General features: G+C 33.1%; 1 protein-coding gene across 6 annotated transcripts in view; it reads left to right on the top strand.

The window, feature by feature from the left end:
• The window catches only part of LOC128874243 (protein cycle), a 79,538-nt gene that overhangs the window by 20,398 nt on the left and 38,163 nt on the right, over window positions 1–20,977 (top strand). For 3 of the 6 annotated variants that reach the window (XM_054118769.1, XM_054118771.1, XM_054118772.1), the window contains exons 2-3: window positions 3,711–4,176; window positions 18,771–19,184. In XM_054118769.1, coding sequence (XP_053974744.1) covers window positions 3,711–4,176; window positions 18,771–19,184 — 880 coding nt within the window. The remainder of the gene's footprint in view (window positions 1–3,710; window positions 4,177–18,770; window positions 19,185–20,977) is intronic. The other 3 variants (XM_054118774.1, XM_054118775.1, XM_054118773.1) reach the window with 1 other exon arrangement.

The raw sequence follows: 20,977 nt of genomic DNA on the forward strand, positions 1-20,977 counted from the left end.
GCGTAAACGACTTTTAGAATATTTATGTATATATATATATATACGATATATATATTTATACGAATACGACTTATAGAATAATGATACTAGACTATGCAAATTCATATTTTTACAAGTTCAGATAAAGAATTGAGATTTAAGTGAAAGTATGTTTTATTTTCTAAACAGTGTGACATCTATTTCATTGTTAATATTTTATATATTTTTGCATTCATGCATATTCTCATACATTTTCCCACACTTTCACTTGCATTAAGTGCATATAAACATGCACAATCTATTGATTACAAACGGTGTATTGAGTTTCAAAACTAATTGTTAACAGGGAAACACATAGCTGATGTTGTAATTGGAATATAGTTTGTTTGAAATTGGATCGTATCGAAAACTACATCATGTCCAAATATTCATATATTCATCAGTACATAGTATTTTTATTTTAAAAGTAAATTTCATTTTTATTGTTAGTATTTTAGTTTGTACATTTAGGAGTACATGTTTTTGGATATAGACGTGTATCGGCGAAAAATTCGAGGAAATAAAGAGAAATTATTTTTTTTTATAAATAACCTAAAAATACTATAATTATATATACTTTACGTTACATATAATACTTATATAGTACTATAATTGCATATAATTTACATGTAATGTAAATACATGATTGTATAAACGTCGTTTTCAGTTATTATTTAACATTAGATCGAGATTGTTTGAATCATCATCACAGCAAATTAATTCAGCAAATTAAAATAATTTACTTTAAAACTAAACTGGAAAGTAATTCTACTAAGATTCTTGGTTCTTAGACAAATTTTCTTTATTTGTTTTACTTATTTCAATAAACCACCACATTTGATGAACACATTGGGGGAGTAACAATTACGGAGCATAAAATATAATACAAGATTATGAGTGCTATTTACAATGAAACAATACAGTGTATTTTACAGATGCATTACATCACATTACTCATCACATTTATATATTTGGATCTTAATCTCTTCTTTGTAGTTTCGATCATCTCTGTGTAATTTTTACTTGGGTATTATTTTTCCCTATATAGTTTTCTGAAATTTTTATAAAATTTTAATTTTACAAAGAAATTTCATTATCTGTCCTAAGTAAACAGTTTTCAACAGAACATGGTCTTCCCACACCTTGCGTTCGACGCGTATAAATTCAAGTACGTCGTAAAAGATTTCAGATCTCCTAGGTATCCATATGATAGAACGTGACAACAAGCATTGCGTCAGTATCAACACCGCCCCGAGAATTGAAAAGTTGACGTTGTGCACATTCCGTATTCATAAAGGCTGACTGTACACGTGCAACGACGCTCGGGATTCTCGCGCGACGTTTGAACTGTTACGTCCCCAGAAGGGATTATAGTTATTACAACAGTAGCCTAATCTATTCGGTAGATGTTTATTCAATCTTGCGTCGTGGAATTGATCATTGTTTCTTCGCTGCGTTAACGTTGAGAAAGATAGACGTATGATGTCTCCTAACGAAAGATGCGTTGTTTGAAGTTTACTAAAACACGTTTTGATCTTTATTATTTCGATAATAGTTTCATTAAAGATTATACATTGAAATCATATACATTCTTGAACGTAAGAAACACATCGATAAAAAACGCTAGAAAACACATAATATAGAAAACATAGGAAGTAAGAAACAAAAGACGGGAGTTCTCGAAGGGCAGCATCTTCAGTATAGAAAAAACCCTAGAAAAAGCGATTTTCTTACAGTCCTTCCAACAAGATGTCTTCTGTTATGATTTTATAATTTAGATAACACCATGCAACATTATCAATTTTTAAATAATTAAATATATTACAGTTGCGATATTTACAGATACCTACTGAAGACGTCTGAAAGTTTAAATGTTTAGAATGAATTATTGCTTGTTTTCGAGACTGCAAAGTTTTGGTCTTTGTCCCTTGTGTTTTCTAACCTTTATGTTGATATAAATTTCACAGCAAAAAAGCTGATAAACAGTTTGTCATTCAAGATGCTATGCTCTCTGAGAGAAGAGGCAAGATTGCACTTTATTTGAAATTATTTTACTACATACAGTCAGTGTAAAAAGTATTCGTACAGCACTCCATTTAAAATAAATTGTTCCTGTACGAATACTTATTACACTGACTGTATATTTTTTAACACATTTGTTTAGTTTATTTCGTTATTATTTATAATAATGTTCTCTTTCGAGGTATATGGGTTCACGCGCATATTTAACAGTACGTCAATTAATTAATTATACTCAATCTTCTATGCTATATCCCTTTTTTTGATCTAGCACCTTTTTCATCCATTTTATTCATTAAAATTCACTCATTAGCTTTTCCAGTCTTTGATCTACACTTGTTTCTCCACTCACTTTTGTAACTCAATTAATTTCGTATTATATTTTATAACTTTGCCGTACGTATAATTTTTTCCTTAGTTAATTTTCCATTATATTTTTTAAAATTGTTATATACATATGTATTTACAGTCAGTCCCATAAATATTAGTTCGATATCTCCAAATAAATGTTGTATTATAAATATGTACATAAATAAAGTAGATATGTATATATCTATAATGAAAAATTCATTTGAAAATATCAAACCTATAATTTAATTTAAACAAATTTCTTCAATAGACATAGAAGATATGAGTACTTATGCGACTGACTGTGTGTATATATATATATGAATTGTAAGAGATACTTTTAATTAATAATTCTTTTGATAAGTTCTCAAGTCAAATTCAACAATACTTTAAACACTTTATTCCCTATTCTTAATGTATATAAATCTCATGTGACCTAATTTCACAGAAAAATCGAATATGAACTCATACGTTTTTATCATGGAACGTAATTAATTGGAAGGAACAATAATTCCCAGAAACACCAGAAAAACGCACACAACATTATACGTTGTACACACACCACACGACTGCATACGCACTATATATCATACACACATTATACACATACTTTATAATACATCTATATTTGTCCTTAATAAACTTAGTTCTTTGATATATACATGTTCTTCCCCTTCTTACACAATTTAAAGTTTATACTTACTTTGAATTATTTCACATTACAATATCTAATTCGCCGTTCAACAAAATCAAATTCAAAACACAGAGTATTTTTTAATAAAGAAGAATTCTATTTTCGCTCGAAAACCAAACAAACTCAATTTACGCGTGTATTACATCCAAATTACTCTTTTAGATCAAATATATCACCTATGTAACGCAATCAATTTCTCTCGACATCTCGACAAAACTCCAATTCGAGAGACTCAAATTTAAATATCTTCTTCGTTCCTTTTTTCTTCAGATGGGGCCCCCGAATCCCATCTTGTCTCGGGCCCCAGGAGATCGTAAATCGCCACTCCGTTCGATTCTTTCGGTTCGAAACGAGGAAGTGGTCGAAGCAGAGATGAAGCTTCGCAGTCGTTGTCGAACGATTTTCGATTTCAAGATTCGAAAACGTAGTCGTCGTAGAACGATTCCCGTCGAGCGGGGAGATTCTCGAGGCTCGATCGAAGACGTCCAGACGCAACGTTCGGGTGCAACGAACGCCTGAACGCGTTTCATCCTACGTCGTTCGCACGTTGCAAACCACTTTGTGTCGCATTTCGAACCATCGGCGTCGTCGAAACATCTGGATAAAAGAGCGACGCTTTGTGCATCTTCAGACGAGGGTGGATTACTGTCAGAGAGCGGTGGTGTCGTGGAGAATGACGTTGTGGTCGGCGATGCCACCTGCGTGAGGAGCTGCGACCCCCATCAACACCAACGGCAACATCCCCCGCATCGTCATTACGGCCAAGAGCAGCCCCACCTCCGAGAGCACCAGCAGCAATATCAACAACGTCAGGAGGTGGAGCTGGAAGATCTGCTGTGCTTTCGTGGACCACCGGAACAGGAGATGGTGGCCCAAGAAATGGCACAGAGTTACACGCAGCTCCTCCATCCGAATCAGGAGCCGCAGGAATTCATATCCTTGGAGGAGTTACAGCCGCATCTGCACCAGGAGCATCACGTCCACGACAACCATGGCCAGGTGGTGTCGACGATGCCGTCGACGAACGCTCAACTCTACCAACACCATCATCAACAGCACCAGCAACGAAGTTACTATAATCTCTCGGCCGTCCAAGAGTAAGTGAAACACCATGCGTTGTTGTTATGTTTTATTACTGTTAGCATTTCGAATTTGATGTGGTCGATGTTCGAGTCGTTGGAGGAAACAGTGACGAGGGTTTCTGTTTCCAAAATTTTATGTTTAATCTTGCGATGATAATTGTTTTTGGGTTTGTCGTTAATATAATTCTTACTGCGTTTCTGTTTTTATTATATTTGGGAAATCGAGTCTTAAAGCTTCGGCTCGATTTATTTATTCGTCGGGAAATGATTTGAGAGATGATTGTAATTTTTCGATGTTGTTTATTGTTATGGTTTGTGTTTGAATGTTAGCGTTGGGTTAGGTCTGGCTTAAGTTTCCTTTAATCTCGATGGTTTCTGGAAGGAGAAATGATTCAATGATGATATTCTTCTAAGCATTTTAGCTTAAACGAATTTTATCTAAATAAAATCTAGTTTGGTTTAAACCTTTGTGGTAAAGGTAAATTCTTGTAACATTCCTGATTACAATAACGAAGGATTCGTAAACACTGAAGAGGAGCGGTAATGATCTACCCATTGATAATTTCATTCAACCATTTAGGTCTTCGAGAAATAAGAAGGATGTAATATTTCGATGTTGTCCATTGTTAAGGTTTGTGTTTAGATGTTAGCGCGTTCGATTAGATTGCTTATCGTTGTTTATTGTTGGTCTTGGTTTTCTTTGAATGGCATTGGTTTCCTTTAATTTCAATGGTTTCTTGGAGAAGAAATGATTCAACGATGATGTATAACAAGCATTTTATTTTAAACCTTTGTAATAAATTCTTCTAGTTACATGCTTGTAGAAATCGTGATTTTAAAAATAACCAATTTATAGATGCATATTAATATTCCTGAGAACGTTTAATGGTTTAAACGTTTCTCAAACAAAATCCTTGAATCGACGTCTCTTAATCTGTAATCATTTAGGAGTTCAAGTTTTTACCTGAAACCTACATAATAAATGTATGATATTCAAGAAATAAGACAAATCTAATTTTGTTGTTTTGTGTTTAAATGTTAATTTTCGGTTATGTTGCCTAGTTATCCTATCTAAAAGTGGCTCTAGAATATTGTATTTTTAATAAATCACATGATATGGACTATATCTGATATTTTAATTTTATATCTGAAGCCCCTTTTAGAAAACCTTTTACCGTCGACGATATTGAACCGTTGAACCTGTAACCATAGGAAGACGAGTTAACGTAAAAGAATGTATAGAAATCAGTTTTAGGATTATGACATAACTGGATGTATCTACGACATAATAAGAGGATTATCGTGCTATCGGTTAGCCTTGAAGCAGGATATGACCTCATTAATCGTTGCTATTCCTGATACCATTGGACACTGCTATGATAGGGTGTATACTTCACTTTGCATCTGTATACTCTTGTTATTTAGTATTATCAGTGCTCAAGAAGCATATATATTTTGTATGTTTAGTATTCATTGATACAATACGTTTTATGCGTTGCAATGTGTAAAATGCAGTATCTAGGCATAACAGATTCATACCTTTTGATTTGTACGATCCATCAAGATTATTCACCAATGATAACATCATTATTGAGAGAAATGTTGACATTTTTATAAACTAAAATTTAGAGGATACGAATATAAATACGAATATAAATATTTCTGGATTTAATTAGTCACTTTCAAATGTACTGTGAAATTTCCTAATGCATACATGTCTGGTAGGTACGAATTCGAAAAATTGTCTTCAGCTTTATTACTTTAAAAAATTTTTAAATACAGCTTCCGGAATATATTTCTGAACAGTTGAGCTGTTCAACAATTTTAAACACAATTTGCAATTTCGTCAATCCTCTATAATATTCGTCTTATAAATTTAGAAATACGCATTTATACCTGTTTCATGCATTTCCATGCTTTTTTGACACTAACAATAAAATTAACTTATATGTTTGAATAATATACCGCCTAGTTTAGACGATGTACCTTGTGTACTTTCTCATGCATTGATATAAAATACATAGAGTCATTCTCAAGGATACGTACATTCGTAACATTCAATTTAAAAATCGATTTTTTTTTAACTTTCGCATGGGAATTCCTCTCAATAGCGCCGATTGTGTAAACCGCAAACAGAACAAAGAGATCTCGAAGAAGGACTGGCTCCATTGTATTAGTTTGTAACAGACAATGAGATTAAACGCACAGCAGGCAGCACTACTTTTCATAGAATACCGTTCCTGGATAACACTGAACATGATAGCACTGTTATCGTTAAGAGACGCGTTAACGTCTCCTCTGTATCTCTCTGGATTCTGCTATTGCCGAAAGATCTCATCTCACAGTTTATAGAAACTCGAAACGTTGTTGCATAATAATTACAGGCGATACTACATTTTCTTTCCGCTAGCTTCGAACTTCTATTGTCTATAATTATCGCTCAAAGTACTAAAATCGGTTATACAGAGTTTTCCAAATTACATTGAAAATTAGGAGGGAATTTGGTTACGAACTTTAATTTGTATGGAAATAATTTTTGAACATAAAAACTAGTAAATTGTGTTTTATAAAGCATCGGTTGTTCGTATAAAATATTGGGCTGGCTTCTCTGAATTATTTGCTAAATTAATTGTACTTCGACTTTCTTCCACTAGTCGTTACAAGAAACGGTGTGTAAAGTAGTTACACATCTAAATAAAAATATCAAATACAAGATACACATCTTTCAATTTCCTTATTTATTCAATGAAATTTATACATAATCTGAATTATACAAAGAAATATATATATTATATATATATGCATATATATATAAATATTGTACATATGCATATACATATACATATATGTATATATTACATCAAATCAAAATTTGTTTAGCTAGGAATTTGAATCATATTCAAATGTAAAAGAAAATGAATATTGAAATATTTATTTTAAAACTGAATCTAAAATTAATGCTTTTTAATGGGAAGATCAAAATAAATACGAAATTATAACATCTTAATTTGTACGAATACGAATACGAATTTTAAACATCTTAATTTGTTTTTTAGATATATATAAAATAGACTGGCAATTAGTATACAAATTGCTACTACTAAACACTACATTTTGTATGTATATTTTGCTGTATTAGATCATATTTTCAAGTATATTCCAATCTTTGAAAAAATATCTTTTCAACGTTTCCCTAAAAGAAAAAGAAAATTTCTATTTTTGAGATTATTAGGTAAACAATTTTCATTATCAATTCAACATTATTTTTGACTGCATTTGACTGTGAGTGAAAAAGGATTAATGCTCGGAAAAATGATCCTTATAATGAGTTTTGAATTTGTTTACATTAATGATTTCCACGTTGTTTGGTAGATGCTTTCCTAAAAGGGAATTTCCTATTATTTGAGAATTCCTGTCCCCAGAATTAATAGATATTTGACTGCGATAACCTGAGAATTCTATTAACTTCGTTAATTCAAATAAGGAAAACGCTTCTGTACGCCGAGTCCACCAATATCGTCATTACCCACCCCGCATACCTAACACGAAGCAACCTACCCTAATGGTGATCTCAAAATAATTGGTCAGTTCACTCCTTGATTTTCAGGTTGTTCGCGTTCATTCCACTTTTTTCGCCGCGATGCCAATTCCTTATCAACCAGCGCCTGGAATGGTAGCATAAATCAGTAAAAGGATCCGATCAATCAAGCGAGATACAGTCGGATCCTGTCAGTCTTTCGAGATCGCCGACTTGGCCGGTCTAAACAGCCCGTCTAACAGTTTACCGAAGGCATGCAGGAGCGAATTAAACGAGCCTTTCCGCGCCAGAGGAGATATCGAATGTTCTTCTAATAATTGCCGTGTGTACCGCTTCCATGTTTAGCTCTCGTGCTAGAGGAACTTTCAGAGAAGCATGGCGCAACCGAACGGTGCCCTACGGGAGTTTACTTTCCATTCTTTCTCTCTCTTCCTCGTTCCTGGACCGGCGAGCCGATATGCCCGACATTTTATACGGAAAATTTGTTACGCAACCACGGTTTATCATTGTCCCGGGGATCTACCAGCAACACGCCTACCGTCGATTGTCGCGAAAACGCGGTTCGACTGGATTGGGTTCTCCTTTTACTGAAAAGGCGACAGATCTTGATCTTGAGGTTCGATCGGTGGACTATACAACCGTATTCGACTTGAAGCAATTAGTCATTGGAGCGAACGATCGCTTCGTATCGACACGCCAAAGACAGTCGACCCTTGGGCTAGAGAATATTTTTGTTATTTGTTGTTTTAATTGGTGAACTCCTCGTGATCTACGTCTGTTTAACCCTTTACGGAGCTCCTGTAAAATAATATTAAAATTTAAATAATAATAACCGATCTGGAAAGTAACTGAATAATAATCGATCGGTTAGAGATTTATGTCGGTAGAGTTCCCTTAACTAACATTAGATGTAATCGTTTACACCCTTGAGAATCGAAATAAACATTCAAGTGTTGCTAGGAAATCAATGTAACAATGCAAGTTTTGTCGATTTTTGAACTTACTAATACTCGACGTTTCTTGAAAATGAAATATACGTAAGACCTTTTTATTATTATTTTGCCAAGTAAATCATTATAAATGGGGTCTGGAAGTAAAAGATTATGTTGTACTAACAATAAATCATATCCCTTTTCCAGATTAATCATATATTAATTATTACATTACCTATTACGGTATTTCATTATACTTTTATTCTATTATTCTATTAGTATCATTACAGAATAATTATTATTGATTATGTTAATTTTCATAAATCATCTATTATTACATAAAAACACCTGTATTTTATATAATGTACTCCATCATCATATTATTAATGTTTGGTAACACAGCCTACAGATTTTTTTTACAAGCAATATCGTCGCTAAATAGAAATAATTTATTTCTCAAAACACTGAGCATTCAGTCTATAATGGTGTCTTTATAAAAAAAATCTTTAAATCTACACAAAGTATTTTTACAATTTCTGAGAACATTCACTTTGTAAATATTTCAGTATCTTTATATTCATGCACAGTTTCTTTAAAATTTCTGAACATCCATTCAAAAATTGCAAAGAAAATGTGTATGAATTTAAAGATACTGAAATATTAGCAGCTTGGATGTTCAGAAATTTTAAAGAAACTGTACATGATTTTAACGATACTGAAATATTTACTGAGTGAATGTTCAAAAATTGCAAAGAAAATATATATAAATTTCAGTATCTTTAAATTTACACACAGTCTCTTTGCAATTTCTGAACATTGACGAGTACTTATATCTTTTCAACGATGTCCATAAGACAGTTTGGATCTGTTTGCTGTAATGTACTCGTGTATATTTCTTGGAGCGTTAAAGGAAAAAGAGAACATAATGTTGGTTATTATTTTCTTGTTTCGATAACGGGATATTACGTTAACACATGACATAATCGGATGATGCATGAATATGTAAATGATGAAACCATACGCGCACAAGTTTCTATTCATTTCAATTTGCAAATGAGAATACTTTTTAGTACCGCGGTGCATTAACGCCTTTCGCTGTTATCGTAATTTCGTTTTCGCATAGTACTACCAAAATGTTATCTTGAAGGGATTACACGTAATTCTCTTTAAAGAGTTGCATCATATTACGACACTAACTAGTTCAGCGAGATTATTCAACGTTTGATTGCATCGTATGACTTGAGATTTATCACATAACTTGACGGTGTAATTAACAATGTCATTAGAATTACATTTTGTTGAATGTAAAACACATATTGGAATGTATAAAGAGGATACTTCTCAATTAGTCTCGTGTAATTTCGAAAAAATCTAAGATACAGACTAATCACATGAATTATACAATTATTTGTGAGAAAATTTGTTAAGAAAAATGAAAAGATCTAAATTAAAAACAGTCACCTCAAGGACGATAAATCATTCAAATGTCGTATACATGTGTAAGTAATATATAAGGTATTTCATCAAATATAGACCACCATTTTTGTTATTTATAATATCAAGATGTGTTGTAATGTGAATTATATATATTTACAAAAATTGCATGATTTCCAGTTAAAATACAACAAGATCATACTAATTTTGTTGTGAGCGAAGACAGAGAGAAATTGAAGGTCACTTTCGTTCTTTTAAATAAAATGTCCAGCTTTTAAATAATAAAATTTGAGAGGGTAACAGTCTTAAGGATTATCAAAATTATCTATCCTGAAACTACTATTTACTTATTAAAGTGTTATATTATCTTCGAAATGCTGAGTCACGCGTATGTAAACAAATAAAAAACAATGTTTTAATCTGAATCTATTAAGTAAAAATCAGAGATACCATAATACATTCATTCTCACAATTAATTACACAATTACAGTATCGTATCTTGCCATAATAACAGTTCGTTTTACTTCTTCGATCCAAAATTCGTTTTTGTATAAATAACAAACTATTTGTTTCGTATTTCATAACATTTGATATTTAATAAATTTAATTGAATTAAAGTATAACAATGCATACGTGTATTTCAATATTTCCAATATACAACGGCTATGGAAATAATAATTACAGTAATATCTACTGGCAATTTTTTACGTAAACTTCCACCTAAATGAAAGGAAACGCATTTCAGATTTTTGATTCAGCTTTCAACTAAAGGTTAAATAAGTTTCAGATTTTTGATTCAGGTTTCAACTAAAGGTTAAATAAGTTTTACATAATACGTATTTTACAATAAAAATATTATTCTTAGTCAATAACATGTAGTAATTATCTACAATCGTATATAAAAACTATTTAACTATTCATCCATAATTAAATAAAAATACAAATGATAATAAAATAAATAATTCAAAATGTGAATTTACATGTATATTCTGAAATATATTGCTATTTCCAATTTTATTATTATCCAGTAATAGATGAATTAAATAATGTTGTTTCATATTTGAAATTCATCAGTACATGGTCAACTAATATATTATCATATTTACTTCGTCATTTAGCATTCACATTGCTCATAAAACCCAATATGAACAAGCAAAATAACTACTAATTCGATTTTCTTCTGCCAATTACTTAAAACAACGAATGTATCGAGCTAGTTTCTTTGTGACGAGACACCGTATACATTTTCGTGAAAATCTTTACGCAATCTTTGCCGAGTTATGTAACAAGGCTCGTACGTGCACATTTCTTAATCCGCTATGACGTAAAAGAGATACACACAATTGAATATTCGATCTATAGGAATTAGAGATTATGATGAATCGATACCATAACTGGAGAGTTAACTCTTCGCTGTCTGGCTCAATTTTTACTTACACTACTGATACGTAAAGGCTTTGTTTTATGGCCGTTACGAGGATTAAATAATTTTTCTCGACATTTAGAAACGCGCAGATACTGATACAGAATACCAGTGAGTTGTATAATGTAAATTATTGCAGCGGTAATCGTTACGAAAGTGGCATTAGCAACATAATTTCAGAAATTCGTTATTCATTCTGCTTTTCTTTTAGAGAATTTCTTAATTTAATTTCAATAAACAGGTTAGTGAGACTTTTTGTCTGTTCTTGCAGTGTTTCCTAGTAGTTGTTAATATTTGTTCAATGAAAAATAACAAATTAAATGTTCTTTCTACCTTTTATTAAGAAGGATTACGTAATAATTGGAGCATATTTGAATATTTGTTTTATCTATATTTCTTAATTTTATTAAGCAACTGTTATTAATCTTTTGTAGTATACTTTTTCTTTAATACACATTTATTTAATACAGGATATAAGATAGCACTTCAAGATGTATTAATATAATATGAAACTTAAATACATTAATTTAAATATTCATTGAAATGCAACATGGAAAGATAATATTTAAAAGTTGAATTGTCTTTCTTCATAAATAAATAGTAAATTTACTTTGAAAAAGCACAAAATAAATTTCTATACCTAAACTTAGTAAGAAGAACAAAATAAAAAATATACAATTGTTGGGTACTACTACATTCGCAATATAAAAAAAACAATTGTGATTCTATTAAATGATATTATGTACACAACATGAATCTTAAATGCTTTTAGTTTAAACATTCGTTGTTATACAATGTTATAGTATATAATGTTAAATATTCCATAAAAAAGAGATAGAAAAACAAGAGGAAACTTTTGGTTCGCTCTAATAATTAAAAATTGCATAATTTTTCTTTACAAATAATTGAGAAATCTACTTTGAAATAGCACAAAATTCATGTCTACGCCTAATTTGATAAGAAGGACAAACTGCTCCGAACAATCATGGTTAATAATTCTCAGATACTCGAGCGTAAAACTTGCGAAACGTCGCGTGCATTCTTTTTATTATCGCGTGAAGGCGCATTGCGCGATACCAGGAACGTTGCATGCACTGACGCATCTATGAATAAATAGAATTACGTAGGTTACATCATAATATACGGAACTACTAGCACGCTGCCGGCGTAGATACGTGGCCGACCTTCGTCACGTGTGTTTGCCTGTTCACGACGGAAAGAATCGTCACCAAGTCATTCTGAAACTCATCGTGAAACGCGCGTATAAACGCAATCTGAAGCAATCGAATTGAACCTCCGCCGTTTCTGAAATGGGATCGTAACTTTAAATGTTTATTGATAAACGATAGACGTTTTACTTTTGGCAATGTGAAAACATAATCGAATCAAAGGTCTTTTAAATGTACATCGTCATGTAATCAACGATTGTGTGACTCTCTTCAAGATTTATTTTACAAAAATATGTATCAGATAGGACAAAATAATCTATTCTTATTCTTTTGTTTTTATTGTACTTGAGGAAGGCCTTACGTGGTGAAAATATCGCGCTAATAAAATGGAGATAATTCTATCAGATTTGGTAAATAAAACCAAATAAATTATAAGATTCATGAATTAATTTTCTTTTCTAAAACCATGATAGGTAATGATTATATACGTATGATAATTTATTTTTTGTTCCCTACTTCGTGAGTAGACCTTAATTTTAATTGCTTCTGTATTGTCTAATTTTACATGCAATTCTTGAGGACTGTGCGAGAACTTATTAGCAATATGAACAAGATACATTACAAGAATGAACATTTTTTTATAAAACTTTGGCAGATAATCATATTATATTTGTACTGTGAATTTCTATATCGTGTTCATAAATTTTCTTTAATTATCCGTCAATGTTCTGCCAATTACTTTTATTGAACGTATATTAAAATTAATAAAATGCAGTAAATATAGCTCTACCATCATTTTATCAAGAAATCGGTAATTTACTCGAGAAACCCTAGTATTGGGTTGTCCAGAAAGTTCGTGCTAATTTTTAAGAAACATTCAAAGACACGTTTGAATTTCGATATATATTTATTGAATTATATATGTACCATTTTGTTCCACAATTTTTCCACCTTTTAAGGGATGTCTACATGTTATTTGTTTTCAACCATTCCGATACATTCAGACCTGTACCGCCTACTAAAAATCGGCATGAACTTTCCAGACAACCCAATAGATAATCATATTATACACGTATAAAATGTTTGGTCCTCTAATTTTTATGTTATACTTATTTATACTTTTAATTTCAATATTTAGGTCATCATTTCCAATTAATTGTTCGTCATTTTAAAATTAGATGTATTCAATATACAGGGTGTCCCAAAAGTCGGGGAGGAGCCGGAAATGGGGGGTAGCTGAGACGATTCTGAACAACAATTTCCTTTGCAAAAATGTCGGATGGGGCTTCGTTAAGGAGCTATTAAGAGAAAACCCCGACCAATCAGAGCGCGCGTAGACCGTTGGAGCGGCCGCGGTAGCGAAGGCTATGCGCTAGGCAGCAGCGTCAATGTCCTTCGATGCACGTCGAGTCACTTGTTCGCGTACAAGCGCGGCCGCCAGCGCGTAGCCTTCGCTACCGCGGCCGCTCGAACGGTCTACGCGCGCTCTGATTGGTCGGGGTTTTCTCTTAATAGCTCCTTAACGAAGCCCCATCCGACATTTTTGCAAAGGAAATTGTTGTTCAGAATCGTCTCAGCTACCCCCCATTTCCGGCTCCTCCCCGACTTTTGGGACACCCTGTATACTTGTTAACGTCAACGTCCTTAGGAACCCTTTACGGTAAATAGTTAGTCGCATTTTGGACTGCGACAGTTTTACGGCAGGGTCAGGACGACCGAGCGGATTCCTGATGAACGCCAGGCGACCACCATGGGCGGTCGGCCGGCGAGAGATGATGCCTCGGCACTAAGTATCGAGTGACGAAGGTCTGTTTGTTTATATCTAACAGATGTGTCGATTGGCAAGCAACCCGACGTTGCATTGCCTAAAAGTACAAAGACGTTGTCCTAGAGGATCTGGCCACGGAGTGGGGAAGCCATTGCCTTTTGGTAAGAGGACTGTGAGGAACAGCACGGCACTTACCCCAGAACCGTTGAAGGGAAAAGACGCTTGTATTTTTCTAACATACTTGCATTAAGAAGTATATCAAATGTAGCGAAAACATCAAGAATTATCAAAAGATATCTTGTTCTTACCGCCAAGAAAATAAATGATACAGATTTTCCTTATCAACGGAATTAGAAATTATGTAACACGTTTTATTCGGTACCTTGTACGTGTTGTAATCGTTTTTCCTACGTCAAAGCATAAATTTCGAACTAATAGGAAACGTAGAGAAGAAAAAACCGTACGAGTACATACCCGTATTGCGTTAGTACGATTAAGTGTACACCTAACCGCGATTAACTTTGAAATCGAGTCAATGTATCGTGGAGAAAAAGAACGTGCCCAGTGAAGCACGGATAGAACAGTGCAATCAAATGCGTCGATTCATAAACAATCTACTAAGGAACAAGTATACACCTTGCTAGCGAGATTGGCAATTACCGCTGCCAGGTTCGATACACTCGATTCTTTCGTCACTGTTCCACGAGATTTGCGAGGAATGGTGAATGCCGACAAAATTTCAAATGTGAACAAGCTAGTCTTCCGAATCATTTTTCTTAAAGGGGTACTCTTCTTTCTGACCAGTTTTGAGAATATTGATAAAATAGCGACACTTTAATATTCAATTTATTATTTTTTTTTTATCGAATTTTTGTGACTTTAGCGGCCTGAACAAATATAGTCATTTTTGTGATTTCAAAAATATCCTAGTTCGTGGTATAGGTAGATGAGGTCTTTATATGTATGCAATATTTCAAGCGTTTGAAGTTTCGTGATTGATCAGCCTAATACAAGGTTATCCATATAACTTGCTCATTCTCATTACTTTCTAAGGTATGCAATTTATCAAAAAATTTTGTATACAAGAGTATATAACTGTTTACAATTTTTTATACAACAGTTTTTCATCAAATGCATACGTAGAAACTAATGCAAATGAGCAAGTTATTTCAACTACCCTGTATAGTTATAATTCTGACAATTTACAAATTTTCAATATTATTTGGTAGATATATTGTAAAGACCTTAAGCACAAAAATATTACCAACAAAAATCTATTTTTTGACTCAGAAAAAAGGAATACCTCCTTAATCGCAATATAAAATAATATGTACAATCTCATGCTTGTTTAGTCCAAAATTTGTATCTGTAGATTGGTCTATACAAGCAAGTCCATGCAGCTCTTTAAGGACATATTTCACTCAGAAATAAAGAGAGGGGCATTATGATTTTGTTTTTAAATAACAATATGCTCCACCGTAGTCGTGGTGGATATTTAAACATGTTCTTTCACGTTTCGGCACCCCGGTAGTAATAATAATAATAATATAATCTTTGACGTTTAATTACTTGCATTTCAAATAAAAAAATTATCTAATCAATGTCATTTGTGTTTTATTAAGAAAACAATATCTGAAAGCTTCTTTTGAAAAGCCCTTTATATCATTCTTATATATCACAACAACATTCCATTTGATTTTTCGCAATAGGTACAATGTATTAAATTGTGTATCTACGTTTAAATTAATGCTATCCTAACTTGAAACACTTAAAACTGTAATTTAACCAATTCTGGTTGACCATGAGCCAATGAGGTTACGTGACACAGTAGTACTTAAAAAATCTAGTTTTTATCTCGTTTCTAACTCATTCATATTATTATTATATAAACATCGATAATCATCTAAACTTCTCGAACATTAACGTTTAAATAATAATTCTACAAGTAAGTATGAGTCGAATTAAAAAATTTGTTATTTAAATACCATACGAACACATACCTTCATGCTCAACCAAAATTGTCTAAATGATAGTTTTAGCGATTTCAAATAAGTATGCTACTAATTTTAACATACAAGTACATTTCTATCTTCAAGAATCAATTTTATTTTTGATGATATACATTGTTAATACATAAGTTTTAGCTGAACTCTGTTCTTGAAAAGAACTCAACACATATAGGACCAGAAATTCTAATTATGGAATAATTATATAATTTATTGCATTCTATAATGGAATAATTTATTGCAGTTAAAACGATGAAGAATATATCCAAAAGCAACATCACTTCAAGAAGTCGTAATCATAAATGAAAAATAATCGAAAAGTGAAATAACTGTTGATACAGGTGACGCTTATGTCACAATTATACACTTTGTATTATTTCATCGGTGCATTAATTAAAACACATTTTAACAATGTTCTTCTGACATTTTTACAGCTGTTGAAATATGTGTTTGCCTTTAGTTTTAAGTAAAGAGTTCATTTTTAATATTTAATTAAATATACAGAGAATGTGCCTTCGTGAACGTAATAATATTACGTTATTGTAAAGTTATTGTTTCTAAGAAAATGTATTTTTCATTCGTCTTAAAAATATGCATGTCCTTAGCCTTGCATTAACGTTACATAGATACTAATAACTCAATTTTTATTCCGTTAAATTTTCAATCTTTTTATTAATTACACTTAACAACTTTTTTATATACACTGTTCACAATAAAAAGAAGCCAATGGCAGAAGAAGTTAAAGAATAAAAAAGAAATCGATATTATTGTTTCTAACGAACATATGGAAGGACAGTACATGAGTTAATGGACCTGCATAAAGAAATAATAAAGTTCTGGATATGTTTGCTGTTCTGTGATATTAATTGTCAATCATCTTCGGTTCATAAAAGCCAAATTTATTAAATACAGTAAACGTTAAAAATTTGTAACATCTAAAGGAATAAGTACATGTCAAAAGGAAAGACCTACTATGAAAATCCTATAAATATGTATTACGAACTGTGCAACTGGTATTGAAGAAACTGTCTTCAAGATTACTATGTTAAATTAATAATTTACATAATTTCATTGTGTGGTAACCAAAAATCTCCGGACCTTCTTTCAATTTCAGTCGGAATGAACGAAATAAGATTGCTCGAATATGAAATATGTGCCATATCTATTAAAAATATGAAAACATTCAACTCTAAACCTCCATTGTATGCGTTTTATCCCTTAGCATTCGAACTTTCTCTCATTGTCAACTAAAGATTTTTCAGTGTCTGTGAGGAGTACTTCGAATTCAAGGACAAAATTAATATTTTCAATTTCCTAAAAAATCAACTATTTTATTAACTTTTTATGAAATCTAATCAGGTTTTATTAGTACTAAAAGTACCGGAATTTTACATATACCTATCTCACGATGAGATATCAATTGACTTTTCGCAAAATAAACGGTAATTTCTAGATTGAAATTCTTAATTTATGAGAGGAAATAAGAAGAGAATATAACTTCTAATTCCTAATAAAATAACCAAAGCAACAAGGAAATTACAATTGACCACCTACTGTACGAATGCAGAAGATTCGAACTACAAAAAGGAAGTACAACCTAAACTCAGAAACAGCACTAATATCCCAGAAACATGTGCAAAATACCATCAATTACCTCAAGGACACCAAACTCTACAGTAGTATATAGCACCGTTAATTAACCAGAAACCCAATCGAATTCGTCGTTAATTACCATGCTGTAGATACAACGTAAAATAAACCCGTATAAAAAAAAAATAACCAAACGTATATATTAGGTTGTCCCCAAAAGTTTCTTTCGTTTTATTAATAAAATAAAACATACACAATATTTTATGTCTAATGTTACATTATTGAATTGTGTACGATTCATTTTGCTCCATTACTATTACAACATCAATATCTAAGAAATTAGATTGTCTATTTATATAAACACTGCCACACAAAATAATTGAGTGCAAATTATTAGGTTGTCCCAAAAGTTTCTTCTATTTCATTAAACAGCAATAAATACACAATATTTTATGTCTAATGTTACATTTTTGAATTGCGTACCATTCATTTTACTCCATTAATGTTACAACATTAACATCTAAGAAATTAGGTTGTCTATTTATATAAACAATGCCACACAAAATATCAGAGTGCAAGTCACGGACGAAACTTTTGGGACAACCTAATATTTAGTTTTATAGATCAAATAATCAGTTAATCTCAGATTTCTGTTCTCCCTAATTCAATATTTACTGTGCGCACGTTTCTTCATCTCGAGAAAGGATCCATCGTATGAAGAATTGACGTATCTGTTGTTCTGATTTCAGAAATTCCTGTTCCACGGTTTACTTCGGCGACATAGGTACGGGCTCGGGGGTGGGAGAAGTAACCGCCGTCTCGGCGGGGGGTGGCAAAGGTCTCAGCCTGACTCCAACCCCCGCCAGCAACAGCAACAACACAACCACCGCCGCCCCCAGTACCACCGGCGTTACCACCATTACCACCACCACCGACACCACCCCGCAGGTCGTAACGGGGGCTGAACCGCCCCAGCATATGGAGACACCCCCGACTATGGTCCCCGACCAGGCACCCGCCTCCGGCCATCACTACCACCGTCACCATCATCATCGTCATCATCACCAACGCAGCGCATCCTCCACCCCCAGCCATGAGCCGACCACCACCGATACCTCCGACGAATTCGTCGCGGTTTCCAGAAAGCGGAAGCTCTCCTGCCAGTAAGTCGACCAAACGATTTCTCGCGGTGTTTACTCTTGATCGATACGAGAAAATTAGCGAAATCGTACCACACTCAACCCTTTCACTTCTTTCTGTTTGTATTCTATTCGTTTCTCTTTTAGAAATAAATTGTATTAAACTAGGGTTAGCTCCAAATCAACGACTCTTGCCGCCTAAAGGTCGATTCAGACTATACGACACGGACCGGCAACGACACGTACCGGTACCGACACGACAAAACATTAAAACACGCGTTTTAATGGAACTAATCACACTTAACAGACACCGACCTGAACGTTCCATCAATGGGAATAATGTGAATAGTTCCGTTTAAACGCGTGTTTTAATGTTTTGTCGTGTCGTTGCCGGAACGTGACGGTCCGTGTCGTATAGTCTGAATCGACCTTAAGAAAGAACAATTTCTCCGCGAATGATGTTCATTATTGTTTTTTGATCGTTAAAAATATATAAAAATGACTACTTATAAGTAGACTAGGGATTTTATATCAAACGCAGTTGAATAAGAACTGACCCAACGCGAATGATCTTAATTCTTTTCACATATGTTCCTATTTAGTCCAAACTCTTCATTACTTTCCTTTGCACTTGTTCCAAATTTACACACGAATTTCTCCCATAACAGTAGTTTTCCATATATTTCTTATAAACATATCAAATGTATAAATTTCCAAACTCTTCGTTACTTTCTATGTTCCTATTTAGTCTCACTTGTAATTTGGCCAAATGTACTCAGAAATATTCACTAGGACATATAAAACCAACTTGGATCGAAAGGGTTAAGGGGGCAAGCTACATATGCATAGTCAAATGGTTGCGTTAGGATTTTTGACTAAGGCTTTACGGTGACTCGAAGATTCTCTTCAAATTAGTTCTGCACATCTTACACCACGGTGTACTTATTTGTGTTAATTCGACGAAAACATTTACTGAGCAAATTCGGGTGATCCTGACTAGATAGTTATCCAAAAGGTTTCAATAAGGTTTTTTAATGAAACACGAATTGTGTGAAATGTATTCCAGGGGATATCTATTATTAATATCTTCTTTAGTGAGTTATTGATCTGGATTCTTCATTAGGAGTCCAAGTATTGAGTACTTTTTCGGAATACCTTTTTCTTTTTTACAGAACAGAATTTACGGAATGTTTTTATAACTTTGAGAATATCTATCTTATGTTATCATTTTTACTCTTACGATATTTTTTATAATGTTTTCCGATTCTGCTACCCAAAAAGTACTAATTTTTTACCATTTTCATGATGATATATGATACAATGTAAACATGACGCATTTAGTTCATATTTTCGGCGATTCGGACCACTGTGCGTTCGAATACTTCCGTGTGTGAGTGTAGAGTGGAAATCGAACGATATTTTCCTTCTAATTTTGTCAATACATTCTCCAAACACATACCCTTTAGTTGCTGCAGTACTGTTTTTTAAATGCAAGTCAAATCTACGAATTTCAATTGCTTATAATTTGAGGTACAAGCGTTCGAATACTTCCGCGTATGAGTGTAGGTGGAAGTCGTACGGTATCGGTCTATTACACATTAACCCGGTACCCGTAGAGAATACGTCGAAACGAAGCCTCCCAAATGTATTCAAGATTGACATTTCCATCTACAAACATCTTTCCGCTCCCGCTTCACCCTCTTGACACCCCGTCGACGCGTTTCGCGACGTTTCCCGTTAAACGGCCACGACTCCGAATAATTACCAATCAAGGTGTCGGTTACCAGCTCAAAGGGTTAACTTAATCATTAACAGAA

Source organism: Hylaeus volcanicus, chromosome 3 (genome assembly GCF_026283585.1).
Source record: "Hylaeus volcanicus isolate JK05 chromosome 3, UHH_iyHylVolc1.0_haploid, whole genome shotgun sequence".
NCBI classification, from domain to species: Eukaryota; Metazoa; Arthropoda; class Insecta; order Hymenoptera; family Colletidae; genus Hylaeus; species Hylaeus volcanicus.